Consider the following 17,248-nt stretch of genomic DNA (forward strand, 5'->3'; position numbering starts at 1 on the left):
GTAGCATGAGTAAGTAGTGACAAACCTTTCATCTCTGAACCGAGCAGGCTTAACAATGTTCCTTTTTGGCCGTTGATTAGCCATGGAACTACGATCTTCTTCCTCATCTTCCTCTTGATCAGTGCTCCCTCTTTCACCTTGCGTCTCTTCTTCAAGACTTTCGCTTTCACTTGGCATTTGAACAACTGGTTCATCGATCTTGGAGGAACCCCCACCTTCTTGTTCGACCAAGACTTGAGGTGGCCCATAAAATGAGGAAACTTCATCAAAGACAACATCACGAGACACGGTGTACTTGTGTGTCTCTGGATCCATACACCTCCAGCCCTTCCTTTGTTCATCATAGCCGACAAAGATGCATTTCTTCGCCTTTGCCTCCAACTTGGTTCTTTGAGAATCAAACACGTGGACGTAGCAGATTGATCCAAATATCTTGAGATGTTTCACCGTTGGCTTCTTCCCATGAACCATCTCATAAGGAGACTTTATATTGTTCGGACTAAGTGGCATCCGGTTGATGACATACGCTGCACATCTCATGCCTTCCGCCCATAAGGCCTTAGGCAAATTTTTGTCATGTAACCAGCTTCTACATGTCTCGTTTAGATGTCTTATCTTCCTTTCCGCTACTCCATTTTGCTGAGGTGTATACAGACATGTAAATTCTCTCTTGATACCATGTTTTTGGTAAAAAGAGAGAAACTCCTTTGACATGAACTCCCCTCCATTATCCGTCCTTAAAGTCTTGATCTTCTGACCTAATTCTCCCTCCCCGGTAACCTTGAATTCTTGAAACTTGGAGAATACTTCTGATTTTTCCTTCACAAATTATACCCAAGTGTACCGTGAGAAGTCATCAACAAACAGTAACATGTATCGAAACCCAGAATAGGAGGATGTTCTCATCGGACCCATCAAATCACTATGGACCCTTTCCAACGGAGCGCTGCATCGTGAAGTGGAGTTGTCAAATGGAAGCCTATGTGACTTTCCATATTGACAGCCTTCACAAAGCTTTCCTTCATCATGAATCTTCAACTTTGGGAGCCCGTTAACCAAATCCTTATTTACCATAACCTTTAGCTTAGTCATATTTATATGACCAAGCCTAGCATGCCATATAAAGGCATTATCATTCGTACTCATCTTCTCAACATAAGAATTTGAGGCCGATAAAACATATAAATCCTTAACCCGTGCTCCGGTGTGAACCACGTCCGCTTTTAATTCTTTAATATTCTTTAAGAATTTAACGTCTCTTGGGCCAAATAAAACGTAGTTACCTGAGTCAACCGCATTCACCACAGAGAGAAGATTATTCCTTACTCCAGGAACATGATATACGTTCTTGAGAGTGATTGAGCTTCCATCATCTCCTTCAATAACGACTGTCCCTTCCTTCTTAACGCGGTGGATTGAATTATCCGCAGTAATGATGGCTTCTTTCCCGTCATGACGCTGAAGACTAGAAAATAACTTCTCGTCTCCGGTAATATGATGGCTACAATCAGAATCCACAATCCAATCATTTCCAAGATTTTTAGCTGTGGATGTACCTGAAGATGCAGCCTCCATCGTGAAATATTTTCCCCATTCTTTGTCTTCAGTATGACCATTTGATTCCGTCATATTTGTTTCCTTCAGCTTGACTCGACAATCCTTTTTGAAATGCCCAAGTTTTCCACACCGATAACACTTGAATCGCTTCTTGTCTCCCGTAGAAGATCCTTCTCGTCCATCATTATTCTTCACATTACCATATTTGGGTTTGGCTCTGAAGCTTTGTTGTCTCCCCGCTACAAAAGCGCTCCCCGAGTCATCATGGACTTTAACTCCCGCCATTTGCATGGCTAGTGATTCTTTCGAAGCTAGTAGATTTTCAAACTCCTCCAAGGAAGGTTGTGTAGCCCATCCTTGAACTGAAGTAACAAACGGTGTATATTCGGGTCGTAGACCACGAATAATAGACCGCTTCAACCGTGCTTCCGAAATCGACTCCTCCGGATTGAGAGTATTAATCTCAGAGCAAAGATTTTTTACCTTGATGAAAAACTCTGAGATTGAAGACTCCCCCTGCTTCGCATTCGCCAACTCGTTCTCTAACAGTTGTAGACGAGCCTCGTTCTTCTTGTTGAACAATTGATCTAGTGCCTGTCAAATAGCACTTGCGGATGTACATCTTGAGACATGCTCAAATAGTCCTGAAGATATTGACCTCTTCAAAGCAAACTCCGCCTTGGCATTCTTCCGTGTCCACTCCTTTGTCGCTTCCGCTGTTGCAGCATCTCCCCTTGGTGGTGTTGTGCTGCTACCGCCGACGACATCCCATAAGTCCTCACTAACCAAGTATGACTCCATACATGACTTCCATAACCGGTAGTTAGATTGGTTTAAGATCTCCATTCCCAATCCAACGACACGACCCATTGATTCCATACTTAGAATAAACCCGAGCTCTCTTTAAACCCCGATCTTGAAGAGCACAAGATTAGAATGGCTCTAATACCATGTAAAGATAAAACCGATAGTGCTTAGCACTAGCCCAAGACCGTAATACCCGAGAAACCCGAAAGAAACCAATAGAATAAACCTCTAAGTATGAAGAAGAATATGAAGAACACTTAGAGAACACTTGAAAGACTTTTAGAGAAATGTAGAGAACTTATGAAGAGGAAGACTCTTTATTTGAACTTGCTTTATTCACTTGTTAAACTTTTTCTTCTTGCTTACAAATGAGAGAGGTGAGGAGGTATTTATAGCCTCCCAAAGATATGTTACAAAGGATCTAGATTCTTCTAATATCACCTCTATAGTTCCTAGATATTTTTCTAATCTCTAAAAATTTCTACATAATATCTAAATATTTTTATCACAAATTATCTAGATGTTTCTATACTATTATCTAGATATTTAGCTTAAAGATTTCTCTAGAACACTTTAAGGAGGTGATCAACCTTCTAGAGTGTTTCTAGAAAACCTCTAGAATTTGGACATAATTTTGGGTTTAGTCAAACTTAGAATAATTCCATCATAAACCCAAAATTAAGCTTGATCCAAAATTAATCAAGTTTAATTTCAATATTTGATCCTTCAGAAGCAAACACTTCACATTGTTTTTCAATATTAAGAATGAATCTGAATAATGAATGCGAATTTAGAGCTGAATTGGATTTAGATCACATCAGGCTTTAGAGATCATGTGAATGATTTGGATGAGACAAAGCAAAGGAGAGAATACTAGAGGATCTAAAAGAAAAACAAATCTATGCATAAAGTAATATATACGCGATGCAAACTTATTGGTTTTGCCAAAAACAGTGAAAATAATGGGTTTTATTCCCAAAAAATTCAAAATATTTTGAAGTACGCTTAAAATGTTCTAAAAAGGATGACAATTTGTGATTTCATTGACAGCGGTCAAAGTCATGGCTTAGGGTCCATAGAAATTTAGAAAATTTAGAGTACGCTTAAAATGTTCAATTTGTGACGACAACTTATGATTTAGCCGGAAAAAAAAAATCATGAAAACTTGATCTTCATTGGATCAAAATGATTGAAAATGGACAGAAACATGGATTATATCCAATAAATGTTGCGAATTTGGCATGCTAATTATTTATGTTGGTTTGAAAGAAAATGGAAAAAAAGTGTAGGTTAGTTCCATGCAAGTCGTGAATATTGAGGAAAGAGAACTTAATTTCCATTGGATACTAACGATCGAAATGGACAAAAATCATAGGTTATTAACTATAAATCATAGGTTATTAACTATAAAAAATGCAAATTATACTGTATGCTGGTAAGTTTTCATTAGATCAAAAGAGATTAAAATGAGAAAAACTATCATTTATAGCCTATGAAAATCATGAATTTAGAGGAATGAAAAATTTGCCAATTGGGATAAATGACCAAAAATGAACAAATATCATGAATAGCTCATGAAAATTGTGAATTTTAAAGTATGCCAATTATTTGCCATTACATAGAAATAAATGAAAATGGATAAAATTGTGGGTTATAGCCCATGAAAATCATCAATTTTGACGGGAAAAAACATAATTGCCATGGGAAGGGACCACAAAAATGAACCAAATGTGGATTATAGCCCATAAAAACTACAAAGTTTGAACTAGACCAATTAATTAGTAATAGGTGGAGAAAATTTGGATTATAGTTCAAGGAAATGATGAATTTGAGTAAAAGTTAAAGGTGGTTTTCATATAAAAACCTAAAACAAAATATGTGGTTTTCATATAAAAACCTAAAACAAAATATAACAACTTACAATGATACAATACTGCTAATATATTGAGCAGGTTTAAAATTAATTCTTTTCAACATGTTAGATCTAAGGTAATCTAGGAAGGAGAGGGTCTAAAAGTAAATAGAGGTAAAAATTTTCGATTTCATGAGCTCTAACCAACGTTTTTTGGCTATTTTTAGCCATTCCAACCCATTGGCAAGTAATTTACGGAGGTCAAAATTCACGATTTTATGAAACCCATGAATTTTGCCCATTTCAACCATTTCTATCGGTTGGCAAATAATTTCGTGGAGTCAAAAATTTATGATTTTGTGAGCTATTATCCACTTATTTGACCATTTTTACTTGTTTCAATCCATTAGCAAATAATTTCATGGAGTTTAAATTTAACGATTTCACAAGGTACATTCCATAACTTTTAGCTATTTTTAGTCATTTGTACCCATTGGCAAATATTTTGTAGAGTCCAAAATTGACGATTTCATAAATTATTACTCATAAATTTTTTGTCATTTTTAGTCGTTATGACCCATTGGAAAGCAACCTTGTGGAGTTCAACAGTGATGATTTCATGAGCTGTATCTCATAATTTATGGTCATTTTTAGCTATTCCGATCATTAGCAAATAATTTCTCAAAGGCTAAAATTTACGATCTCATGAGCAATAAACCACGATTTTTGGTCATTTTTGGTTGTTTTGACCCACTGGCAAATTATTTTACAAAATAAAAAATTTATGATTTCATGAGCTATAACCAATAATTTTTGGTTTTTTTGTTGTTGTTGCGACTCATTAGCAAATAATTTATCGAAGTAAAAACTTTATGATATCACGAGCTCTTACCCAAGATTTTTAAAAATTGTAGTTATTTTCACCCATTGGCAAATAACTATGTGGATCTAAATTTCACGGAGCCATAAGGCAAATAAATTTGTGGAATCAAAAATTTAAGGTTTCACGAGCTAGAACTAATATTTTTTGATCATTTTTAGTCATCCCGACCCATTGGCAAATTATTTTTCAGAATCCTAAATTCAAGATTTCATGAGTTTTAGCCCAATATTATAAGATATTTTTACTCATTTTGACCCGTAGGTAAATAATTTTATGGAGGCTAAAATTTATGATTTCAAGAGCTATTGCACATATTTTTTAAATTATTTTTAGTTGTTTTAACTCATTGGCATATAATTTTGTTATGGCTGAAGTACATGATTTTATGCGCTATATAACTCATGATTTTGTGGCCATTTTTAACCATTTTGGTCCATAAAAAAAATATAATAGAATTCAATATCCATGATTTTATGAGTTATAACCCATGAATTTTAGTCATTTGTAGTCAATTCGACTCGTTGGCAAATTATTTCACAGGTCCAAAATTCATAATTTCATGAGATATGGCCCACAATTTTTTGTTATTTTTTTGTATTTTTACCCTGTTATAAAATTATTTCATAGAATCTAAAATTTTTAATTTCATGAGCTATAACCCATGATTATAACCATTTTTAGTCATTTCAACCCATTAGCAAATAATTTCATGGAATGGGACATTTACAATTTCATAAGCTACTACCCATGATTATCAGGCATTTTTATTCGTTTCGACCTATTAAAAAATAATTTTGTGAAGCATAAAATTTATAATTTCATGAGCTATTACCTATGATTGTTAGTCAATTTAGTTATTTTTACCATTGATAAATTATTTTGTGGAGTTCTTATGATTTCATGAGCTATTGCGCATAATTTTTGATCATTTTTAGTTGTTTCAATGCATTAGTAAATAATATCGTGAAGTCCAAAACTTATAATTTCATGAGCTATTACGCATGACTTTTAGTTATTTTTAGTCGTGTTGACCCATTGAAAAGTAATTTCTTGGAGTCCTCATGGGCTATAACCCACGATTTATGGCCATATTTAGTCATTTGTAGCCTTTGGCAAATAATTCCATGAAGCTCAAAATTCATGATTTCATGATCTATAAGCCAAGAGTTATGAACATTTTTAAACGTTTTAACCCGTTAGCAAATTATTTTACAGGATGTAAAATTCACGATTTCATAAGCTATAATCAACGATTTGTGGCTAGTTTTAATCATTTCAAAATAATTGCATTGTCCAAAATTTATGATTTTATAAGCTTTTACCCATAAATTTTAGCAATTTCAGATGTTTCGACCCATTTGGCAAATAACTTTACTGAGTCCAAAATTCACAATTTGATGAGCTATAACTTATGATATTTGGTCATTTTTATCATTGACAAATAATTTTGCAGAGTCTGAAGTTCACCATTTCATGAGCTATAACTCTTAAGTTTTTAAACATTTTAAGTCATTTTGACTCATTGATAAAATATTTCATAGAATTTAAAATTCATAATTTTATCATCTATAAACCATGATATTTAGCCATTCTTAGTTATTATACCCTTAGCAAATTATTTTGTAAAATTAAAAATTTAAGATCTTGGCTATATAACCTATAATATTTTGACATTTTTAGTAGTTTCGACCCATAGGTAAATAATTTTGCGGATGTCAAAATTTACGATTTTATAATCTATTACATACAATTTTTAGTCATTTATATTCTTTGACAAATAATTTTATGGAGGTCAAAATTTACAATTTTATAAGCTATTATATACAATTTTTAGGCATTTTTAGTCGTTCATATTCTTTGGCAAATAATTTCATGAAGGCCAAAATTTACAATTTTATGAGGTATAACCTATGATTTTTGGTCAATTGCAGTCATTTTAACCAATTGACAAATAAATTAACATTGTCCAAAGGTCACGATTTAATGAGCTATAACTTATGATTGTTGCCATTTTTAGTTCTTTCGACCATTTGCAAATTATTTCACGGAGTCCAAAATTTATAATTTTCTAAGCAACCCATGACTTTTGGCCACTTTTAGTTATATCGACCCATTGACAAATAATTTCTTATAGTCTAAAATTTATAATTTTATGAGTTATATCAATAAATTTTGGTCATTTTCAGTTGTTTCGATCCAATGACAAATAATTTTACGGATCCAAAATTTATGATTTCATAACCTTTTGCCCCTAATTTTCAACCACTTTTAATCCTTTTGACCCATTGGCAAATAACTTTGTGGGGTCCAAAATTTATAATTTCATGAGCTATTGTTACCCATGATTTGCACCCATTTTTGGTTGTTTCGACCCATTGGCAAATAATTTCTTAAAATCTAAAATTTATAACTTCATGAGTCATTAGCCATAATTTTGCCATTTTATGTTATTTCTACTCATTAACAAATAATTTCATTGAGTCCAAAATTTACGACTTAGTGAGCTATTACGTATGATTTTTGGCAATTTGATGCATATAAAAATATGTTATGTTGCAAGTACACAACAATTAAGTTATAGCATTTATAGATATTGATCCATGGGGAAGAAGTGTATTATAAAGACTAATCTAATGGGTTTTTGAAATGCATAGGAACAAAGAATTAGAGTGGTGTGTTTTGGTTGGAGGGTTTTATCACAAAAATGAAAGGCTAAAATAAGAGGGGGAAAACGAGAGAAAGAGAAGAAAATTAAAAATAAAACAAAGAGGAACTCAAAATAAGAAATCAAAACAAGAAATAATTAAAAAGATGGATTAAATCAAGAGAGAAGATTAGGAATCTATGATTGATCCGCTAGTTAATTTCATTTGGAATTAAGAACTACTATCTTCTAATTCTCTTATTACTTTAGAATTCTTAAGCATAGGCTATCAAGTTACTCAAAATAAGCACAACCTATTAAATTCACATCCAAGAAATATTATCATTCATGAAAAGAAATAAACAACTAGATAGTAACTCTGAAATTGAATAAGTATAATCTATCAAACTACTCAAGGAAAGCATATACTAACAAACTATTTTTCTTCCAATTAGTTATTTAATTGATTATCTTAAACATGATCATTTTAAACACAAAACATTGCAATTCAAAAACCAAAGGGAAATTAAATTAGTTTCATCTAGTTCTAGATTCTCTATAAAAATTAGCTACTCATATTACAACTAAAAATAAAGAAAGAATATTTGTACTATAAAGCATTAAAGACAAGAACATAAATCTAAACTACAAAGCAAAAAAATAAAGAAAGAAAATCTACATTAAAAAGTAATAAAAGAGCAAGAAAATAAAGTTACGCTATAAAGCATGAAATAAATTTACACTTCAAAGCAATAAAATCTAATCCACCAAATATGAAATAGTGAGAGTTTTCAGCAGACTCACGATACCGAGGCTGAAACTACGAATTGATCTCAAATTGATTCCAAACTGATCCATTCATCCCAGAATGATCACCAACCATAATAAAACTCATTTATTATCATTTAAAATTATTTTTCAAAATTTTAGGGTTTTACAGATGAATATTACCAATTTGTAGTTGTTTGGACCCATTAGCAAGTAACTTTCCAGAGTCCAAAATTCACGATTTCAATGGCTATAACCCACGATATTTTGCCATTTTAAGTCATTTCGATGGATTGCAAATAATTTGGCAAAGGTAAAATTTTATCATTTCATGAGCTATTACCTAGGATTTTTGGATATTTTTAATCATTTTGACCAATTGGTAAATAATTTTGTGGTGGCTATAACCTAAGATTTTTGGATATTTTTTGTTAATTTGACCAATTGGCAAATAATTTTGTGGTGGCCAAAATAATTGGTAAATAATTTTATGGTGGCCAAAATTTACTATTTTGTGAGCTATGACACATGAGTTTTAGGCGTTTCCACATGTTGGTATATAATTTTACTTAAACCTAAAATTCATGACTTAGGGGGTTATAACTCATGATTTTTACCTATTTTTACCATTTCAACCAATTAGCAAGTAATCCATGGAGGCCAAAATTCATGATTTTGTCACCTATGACCCACGATTTTAATCATTTAGTCATTTTGACCAATTGGCAAATAATTTTACAAAAGTCAAAATTTATGATTTTATAAGGTATAACCCATAATTATTAGCCATTTTTATCTATTACAACCTATTGGTAAATAATTTTGTGAAGTTTAAAATTCTTGATTACATGAGCTATAGCTCATGATGTTTTGTCAGTCGTTTCGACCCAGTGGCATATAATTTCACGGTGGCCAAAATTAACAATTTTATGAACTATAACCCACAATTTTTGGTCATTTCTAGCCATTTTGACTCATTAGAAAATAATTTGGTAGCGTCTAAAATTCATAATTTCATAAGCTATAGCCCATAATGTTTTGTCATTTTTAGTCAATTTGACCCATTAGCTTCGTGATGGCCAAAATTATTGATTTCATGAGCTATAACTTATGATTTTAGAAAATTTTAGTCATTTTGGTTCATTAGCAAATAATATCGTGGAGTCCAAAATTCACGATTTCATGAGCTATAACCCATGATTTTGACCATTTTTAGTTGTTCTGACCTGTTGATTTCATGGTAGCCAAAATTAAGGATTTCATGGGTTATAACCCATGATTTTTGGGCATTTTTGCTCATTCCAAATCATTGGCAAATTGCATAGACCAAAATTCACGACTGCATTAGCTATAACCCGCGATTATTAGCCATTTTTTTTATCATTTTGATCCATTAACAAATAATGTCATGTAGGACAAAATTCATCATTTCATGAACTATAATCAATTATTATCAACCATTTTAATACATTTTAACCTATTGGAAAATAATTTTGCATTGTTTGAATTTCATAATTCATGAGCTATAATCTACGATTATTGGCAATTTTTTAGTAGATTTGATCCAATGGTAAATAATTTCACGATGGCCAAAACTGATGACTTCACTAGCTATAAATCATGATTAGTAGCTATATTTAGTCACTTTGACTAACTGGCATATAATTTCATAGCGGCCAAAATTAATAATTTCATGAGGACCCATGCCTATTTCTTGTCATTTCGACCCATTCAGAAATGACTTTATAGAGTCAAAATTCACTATTTTATGAGCTATATCTCACGATTATTTGCCATTTCTAGTCATTTCGATGCATTGGCATATCATTTTGTAGTGGCCAAAATTAATGATTGATGAGCTATAATTCATTATTTTTGCCCATTTCAAGTTGTTTCAACAAATTAGCAAATAATTTTACGGTGACCAAAATTAACAATTTTATGAATTGTAATCTTTTTCTGGCTCTTTTTAGTCATTTCGACTGAATTGTAAATAATTTTACAGAGTTTAAAATTCAAGATTATATGAGCAATAACACATGATTTTTTCCCACATTAGTCGTTTCAACACATTCGCATATTTTTAAGTCATTTTAAGTCGTTTCATGAGTAATCGATGATTTTCAGCCATTTTAAGTCATTTTGATTCATTGATAAATAATTTAGCTAAATCCAAAATTCAAGATTTCATGAGCTATATAGTCTATTATTTTTGGTCATTCTTAGTAGATTCAACTCATTGGCATATAATTTAGCATTGGCCAAAATTAATAATTTCATGAACTACCCATGATTTATCGCCAATTTTCTTCTTTTCGGCCCATTGACAAATAATTTCGCCAATTTTCAAAATTCACAATTTCTTGAACTATAATCTATGATTTTTTCTCATTTGTAGTCATTTCAACTCATTGGTAAATAATTCTGCGGATATTAAAACTCAAGATTTCATGAGTAATATAAGGACAAATTTTTAAAAAAAACCCTTTTTCACTTTTATATAGCAAAACCAACCACTCCTCAAAATAATCTGCAAAACCGACCCTAAAATGTCGGTTTTGCAATTGTGTAGAGCAAATCAAATGCACGGGACTGCTAGTCCCGTGCATTTGATGCTTTTACACGACAACTCCTGACCCCACGCCCCCAAATTCCCACGCGCACTCGTGATCTCACCTAATTCGCTACCCTCCCTCTTCCCTCATGGACCCCACACCCACTACCTCTCCCTCTTCCTCATCGCACTCGTGACCTCCCCCTCCTCTCCCTCCTCCCCTTCCTCCGCCTCCGCCGCTTCTCCTTCGTATCCCAAAGACCTCCACCTCTCTCTCTCCCTCCTCCTCTCCGACCTCATCCCCATCTCCCTTGCCCTCCCAAATATATCTGTCAACGATGCCAGTTTCAGCATTCAGCGGATCGACCTCGAGACGCTGAGGACCCAACTCGACCGACTCTACGCCGAGGCCGAGACGACTCGCTCCAAAATTTTTTTACCCCCCGTCATTCGTGTTTCTTCGATTCCTGATGAATTAATTGGAAACTTTGATTGAAATGGCGAATTAGGTCAGGCTTGAAATTATCATGGGTTTGAGAAATGAGCGTAGATTTGGATGATAATGATGTGGACAGTGTTGTGTGAGCATGTCCGCCACCTGTTTGATGATTTGTCTCAATGAACCGTTGTTATTGTTGTTTGGTTGTTCCAGCAGCTAACGCGAGAACGAGGCTGATGCGGTTGTCCGAGGCAGCTGAGAGTCTACAGAAGAGGGCGGCTAACAGCGTCTTGGTTGGTAAGGAAACTGAGGCTAGGGAGTTGCTAGTAGAAAAGAAGAAGTTGATGCAAGCCTTGGAGAAATCAAAGAACCGCATCGATGTACTTGATAAGCTCGCGATCAAGATTAATGAGGTCACGCTCTTCGGCCTATGTCTCTAATCCTAGCAGTTTTTGTTATTTTCTTTGCTAGTATTTGCTCTAGCTAGCTAAATACTTCCATAAGATTTATGTTTATTGATGGGTAGTGGATGTCGGGTCCATGAGGGAAGAGGGAGGGTGGCGAATTAGGAGATGGCGTGTAAAAGCATGAAATGCACGGGACTAGCAGTCCCGTGCATTTGATTTGCTCTACACGACTGCAAAACCGACCCTTTAGGGTTGGTTTTGCAGATTATTTTGAGGGTTGGTCGGTTTTGCTATATAAAAGTGAAAAAAAGGCTCTTTTAAAAATTTGTCCGTAATATAACCCACAATTATTACCCATTTTTATCTATTTCAACCAATGGGAAAATAACTTTGTGGAGTCTAAAATTCATGATTTTATGAACTATATCCCACAATTATTTGTCACTTTTAGTCATTTCGACCTAATGACAAATACATTTGCGACGGCGAAAACTCGCAATTTCATTAGCTACAAATCATGCTGTTTGGCTATTTTTAGTTGTTTAGACCATGTAGGCAAATAAATTCGCGGAGGACGAAATTCATGTATTCCTAATTAATAAAACCAAACTAATGTCCAATTTTAGTAATTTTGATTTATTGGCATATAATTTTTCTGAGTAAAGAATTTACAATTTTAAGATTTATAATCCATGATTTTCAACTATTTCACGAGTAAAAAGTCATCTAGCCCCGACGGTCGGCAACCATTGGGGCAAAGTTTCTCAGCCCCAAATCAAAATTAATCCTAGCTAACTCTTCGCCGCCACTCGGAGACTGTCGCCGCTGGCCACTCGGAGATCGCCGCCGCCTCTCGAAGATCACCTCCGCCGCCTCTTTCTCCCCTCAAGAACCCAGCCTCTCGTCAAAAACACCCGTCTCCCCTCTTTTCCTCCGCTCGGAGATCGTCGCCACTGCTGCCTCTCCTTCTCCTCTTTTTTGCTGCTCAAAGTAAGTCATCCTCAACTCTTGTACTAGATTAGTGTAGGTTAACTCGATCGTTGTCGTGCACCACAACCCTCGTTAAGTAATTACCAAGTACATTTTTTAATCCAGAGGTTGTACAGCATCAAACGTTTACCCATCACCAAGGTATAATCTCACCCTCCATTGCCTTGGCTTGCATAATTTGGAATCTTGTGTAGAATAATTGTAGTCTGTAGAGGAAATTTTTTTGAATTGGGTTTGTGAATTAATTTTGATTTGGTTTTGTTGAAGGTCCGTGATTAAAATAAAAACAAAAAAAATAAAAAAAAGGGGTTTCTGGCAAGCGGCGAGTCCTCGCCGTTGTCCAGTCACCCCGGCAGATCATGGCGGGGTCAATTAGTTACAGAACCATAGAGGAGAAGATAAAAGAAAAGGAATATTAACTTTACACCATTAAGTTTACTAAGTCTAGTTTTAGTGCCTAATATGTAGTAGTTGAAGGGATAATATTTCATTTAAATTATTCCATACTAACACGGGTTTTGCTTCATCATTCATCATTAGGATTAATGTGGTTGAAGTGTTGTTATTAGGTGTCGTGTTACACTTATTTTAATGCTAATAGTGAGAAAAATATTCCTCCATTTTGATGTTCCCCATCTTAAGCTTTTTCCTTGGTAACTCTAATTACAATTTAGTCATTGATCTGCTATAAGCAAATTGCACAACACGATCCACGGAGTGCATAAGTTTTGGGTGTGTAATGTATGAAGCAGGATAAGCAGAACCAGACAGTAGATAGTCATGGTTCTCCACATTTAAAATGGGTGACATGAGGGTTGTAAGATAACTTTGTTTAAATCCCCAGTAGATACTAAGAGCAAGTCCAGCAAGCTCCCAGTTGGGAGTCCTAGTCAGCAAGCTCTCAAGAGCTCTCAAGCATTTTGATATAAAAAATTATAAAAATAGGCATTGGGAGCATCTTCTTATTTTATGGAGCTCCAACAAGCTCCTAGTTAGGAGCTCCAACAATATCAAAAAAACTCCTCTTCTATTTTAATATTTTACCCATTACTTTTAATTATATTTAAACCTCTTGTATTTTATTTCTAACCGTTGGATACGGTCTTCGAGGGAGCGCACACGGTCTTCGAGGTAACCCACGGCTTTCGAGGGAACGCACACGGTCTTCGAGGTAACCCACGGTCTTCGAGGGAACGCACACGGTCTTCGAGGGAACGCACACGGTCTTCAAGGGAACTCGCGGTCTTCGAGAGAACGCACACGGTCTTCGAGTTAAATCACGGTCTTCGAGGTAACGCACACGGTCTTCGAGGTAGCTCGCGGTCTTCGAGGTTGGGCACGAACTTCGAGGTATCGCAAACTTTGACCGTCAACCGACTGATTCCTATAAAATTCGATGCCTTCTCACCTCAACCCATCGTCTCCCAGAACAAAATGTCTAGCTCATCTAGCTCTAGCGATGATGAAATGATGAAGACGTTCTTTCTTATGGGAGCTGCTGCCGTCGAGGAAGAAGTACAAGGGAAAGGTTCAACTTCAGTTCAACACAAAAGACGTACCGTGCTCCATCGATACCGACTGGAAGGCCACAATTGATTGTTCCAAGATTATTTTGCTGACACACCAACATATCCTCATCATTATTTTCGTCGAAGATTCAGAATGTCGCGTTCGTTATTCATTCGAATCCACGACGCTGTCGTCGAACATGACAAGTACTTCGTCCAAAAGAGAAATGGTGCTGGACAGTTAGGACTATCTAGCCTTCAAAAGATTACTGCAGCTATGCGGATGCTCGAATATGGAGCATCCGCTGACGCCGTTGACGACTACGTTCGGATCGGTAAAAGTACGTCACTTGAGAGCGTGAAGAGGTTCGTTCGATCGATTATCAACATCTTTGGGGAGGAATACCTTCGTTCACCGACTAATGAAGACATTGCACGCCTGCTCGAGGAAGGTTCACAACGAGGTTTTCCTGGTATGCTTGGGAGCATCGACTGCATGCACTGGGTATGGAAGAACTGTCCAACCGCCTGGCAAGGTATGTATACTGGGCATTTTCATGAACCTATAATTATTTTGGAGGCCGTAGCTAGCAAAGATCTTTGGATATGGCATGCATTCTTTGGACTGCCGGGGTCTCACAATGACCTCAATGTGCTACATCGTTCACCGGTTTTCGCACAACTTGCGGAGGGAAGAGCTTCACCGTGCAACTATACTGTTAATGGCCACGAGTACAATATGGGATACTATCTCGCCGACGGGATTTACCCAGAGTGGTCCACATTAGTGAAGACTATTCCAGCACCGCGAGGAAACAAGCATAAATACTTTGCTCAACAACAAGAGAGCGCAAGAAAAGATGTTGAGCGAGCTTTTGGCGTGTTGCAAGCTCGATTTGCGATTGTTCGTGGACCAGGACGTTTCTGGCAACCACCACCTTTGTAACTGCCCTACACGTGTCCATTAACTGCCAAGGGACGTGGGAAACATCATGGGCGAAAATCACGTGGATAACTGCCAAAATAACGGAGTTTGAAACGTGGGAGAGCGGTTACAGCGAGAAACTGTCATTTTCCGGGACAGTATTTACTGTCTCGCTGGGCGAGACAGCAAATTTACTGTCTCGCGGGCCGAGACAGCAAACACTGTCTCGCCCAGCGAGACAGTAAATACTGTCTCGCCGTACTAATTTCTGCAGTTGTTGAGTTTTTGCAGTTACAGACCCCTGAGGCTATAAATACCCCCCTAGGGTCATTTCTGACGAGCATCGAGCATAATTACGAGCATTCCAGAGCAGAAAGAGAGCAGATTTGAGTTTTTCTTGCAACGCCTTGAAATTAAGCTTTGACTTGATTTTAAGAAGAACGACTATCTTACTTCGATAAGATATAGTTTCAATTTCTACTTCGATAACGAAGTTAGAATCATAAGCCCCCTCTTCACGATCTGTGAATCGGCGGTCCACGAACCAAAGCGTTCCCGGCACAGGCAAAGTCCCACGAAAACGAGAATTGATAGACGATTTTCGTGTTTGTTTCTCAAGAGTTGTAATTTTTGTTTTGTTGTGTAGAAAAAGTCTTATAAAAAGATTATTCTTTCGGATTTGTTGTAATCAAATAAAATTATAATGAATTCCTCAATAGCACCGACTTTTGACTCAAACAGTGTGCTGAAAGACATCATGACAGTTTGCATCATAATGCATAACATGATCGTTGAAGATGAACGAGATTGTCAATTGGACAACAACTTCGACTTAGAGATCGAATACGAATTCGATCAGGCGAAGTTTGAGGAGTATTTGTCATCCTCATCCATGAAATCTTCCTCGTCTCGCAAATATAGGAAGATTTCGAAAACTTTCAAGTCTGCAATTCCAACGGAGGCCGCAGACAAAGATTCTGGCTCGATCGTTGTTAAGGAATCTCCTTGCAACGTCCCTGCTCAAAACGACTCCACCAGTTACGGAGTCGTTGATCAGTAGCTCACCGGTGCTGACGAAAATAGCTCGTCAGAGACAGCGTCAGCGCCGTGCTCGACAATTGGCTAAGGCCATGCAACAAACCGACGGGGTCCATTATTATGCGGACCTAGAGTCGAGGAGGCAGAAAATGATTCAATTACCTCAACGGCAAGATAATCATATTTCTGCACAACTTACGACGGAGGAGTGGACTCTCGTCAAAAGGGCCCGTTCAACCCTTAAGGAACGGATACAAAGGCGTAAAGCGAAGGCCGCCCATGCTCGTGCTCTTCGTCAACAAGCCCAAGGAATCAAGAAAGAGACGGTGTCTGAAAGGCCACCGAAGAACCGTAGAGTTTGGATGCCGAAGACGTCGCAAACATCTGTTCCAGGCCCGTCTACTGCATCAGCAGTGAAACCCTGGGTCAGCCCAGATTTGTCCAAGTTTAAGATAACGATGGCAGATCGCCTCGGTCCTTCAGTTGACAATCGAGGCAAAGCCCCAGTCAAGGAACAACCAAGTTCAACAAATAAACCGTGGTTTCATATGCAGGGGGTCGTAAACACCCTCCTGTCAGAACTGCACAAGTCCAAAATGAGAGAATACCAGTTCACTCTCGTTTAGGACCTCTGAAAACTCCACACCCGCAAGGGGGTGGATTTAAAAATTTAACTTTGGATCGCTCAGAGGCGACGACCAGTCGTCCTGTGCATGTTAACAAAGTTCAAAGGCAAAAGATAGGTTGCTCAAATCACAATAATGATGAGCTGTACTATCAGAAAGATAACTCAAGAAAGAGAGTTGTCAGAGAAAATGAGTCTCATTGCGCTTGCGAGAGACTCATTAAAGCAGTGTTGACAGAATGCGGATGCTC

At 36.4% G+C, this 17,248-nt stretch overlaps 1 protein-coding gene across 1 annotated transcript; it reads left to right on the top strand.

The window, feature by feature from the left end:
- On the top strand, positions 14,564-15,355 carry LOC109839455. Its single transcript, XM_020407878.1, has one exon. The coding sequence runs from the start codon at positions 14,564-14,566 to the stop codon at positions 15,353-15,355; it is 792 nt and encodes a 263-aa protein (XP_020263467.1).

This window comes from Asparagus officinalis, chromosome 4 (genome assembly GCF_001876935.1).
Source record: "Asparagus officinalis chromosome 4, Aspof.V1, whole genome shotgun sequence".
In the NCBI taxonomy this organism is placed as follows: domain Eukaryota; kingdom Viridiplantae; phylum Streptophyta; class Magnoliopsida; order Asparagales; family Asparagaceae; genus Asparagus; species Asparagus officinalis.

Bases quoted from the DNA above. Each gene is read 5' to 3' on its own strand.
- LOC109839455 (XM_020407878.1), top strand. From the start codon at position 14,564: ATGTCGCGTTCGTTATTCATTCGAATCCACGACGCTGTCGTCGAACAT.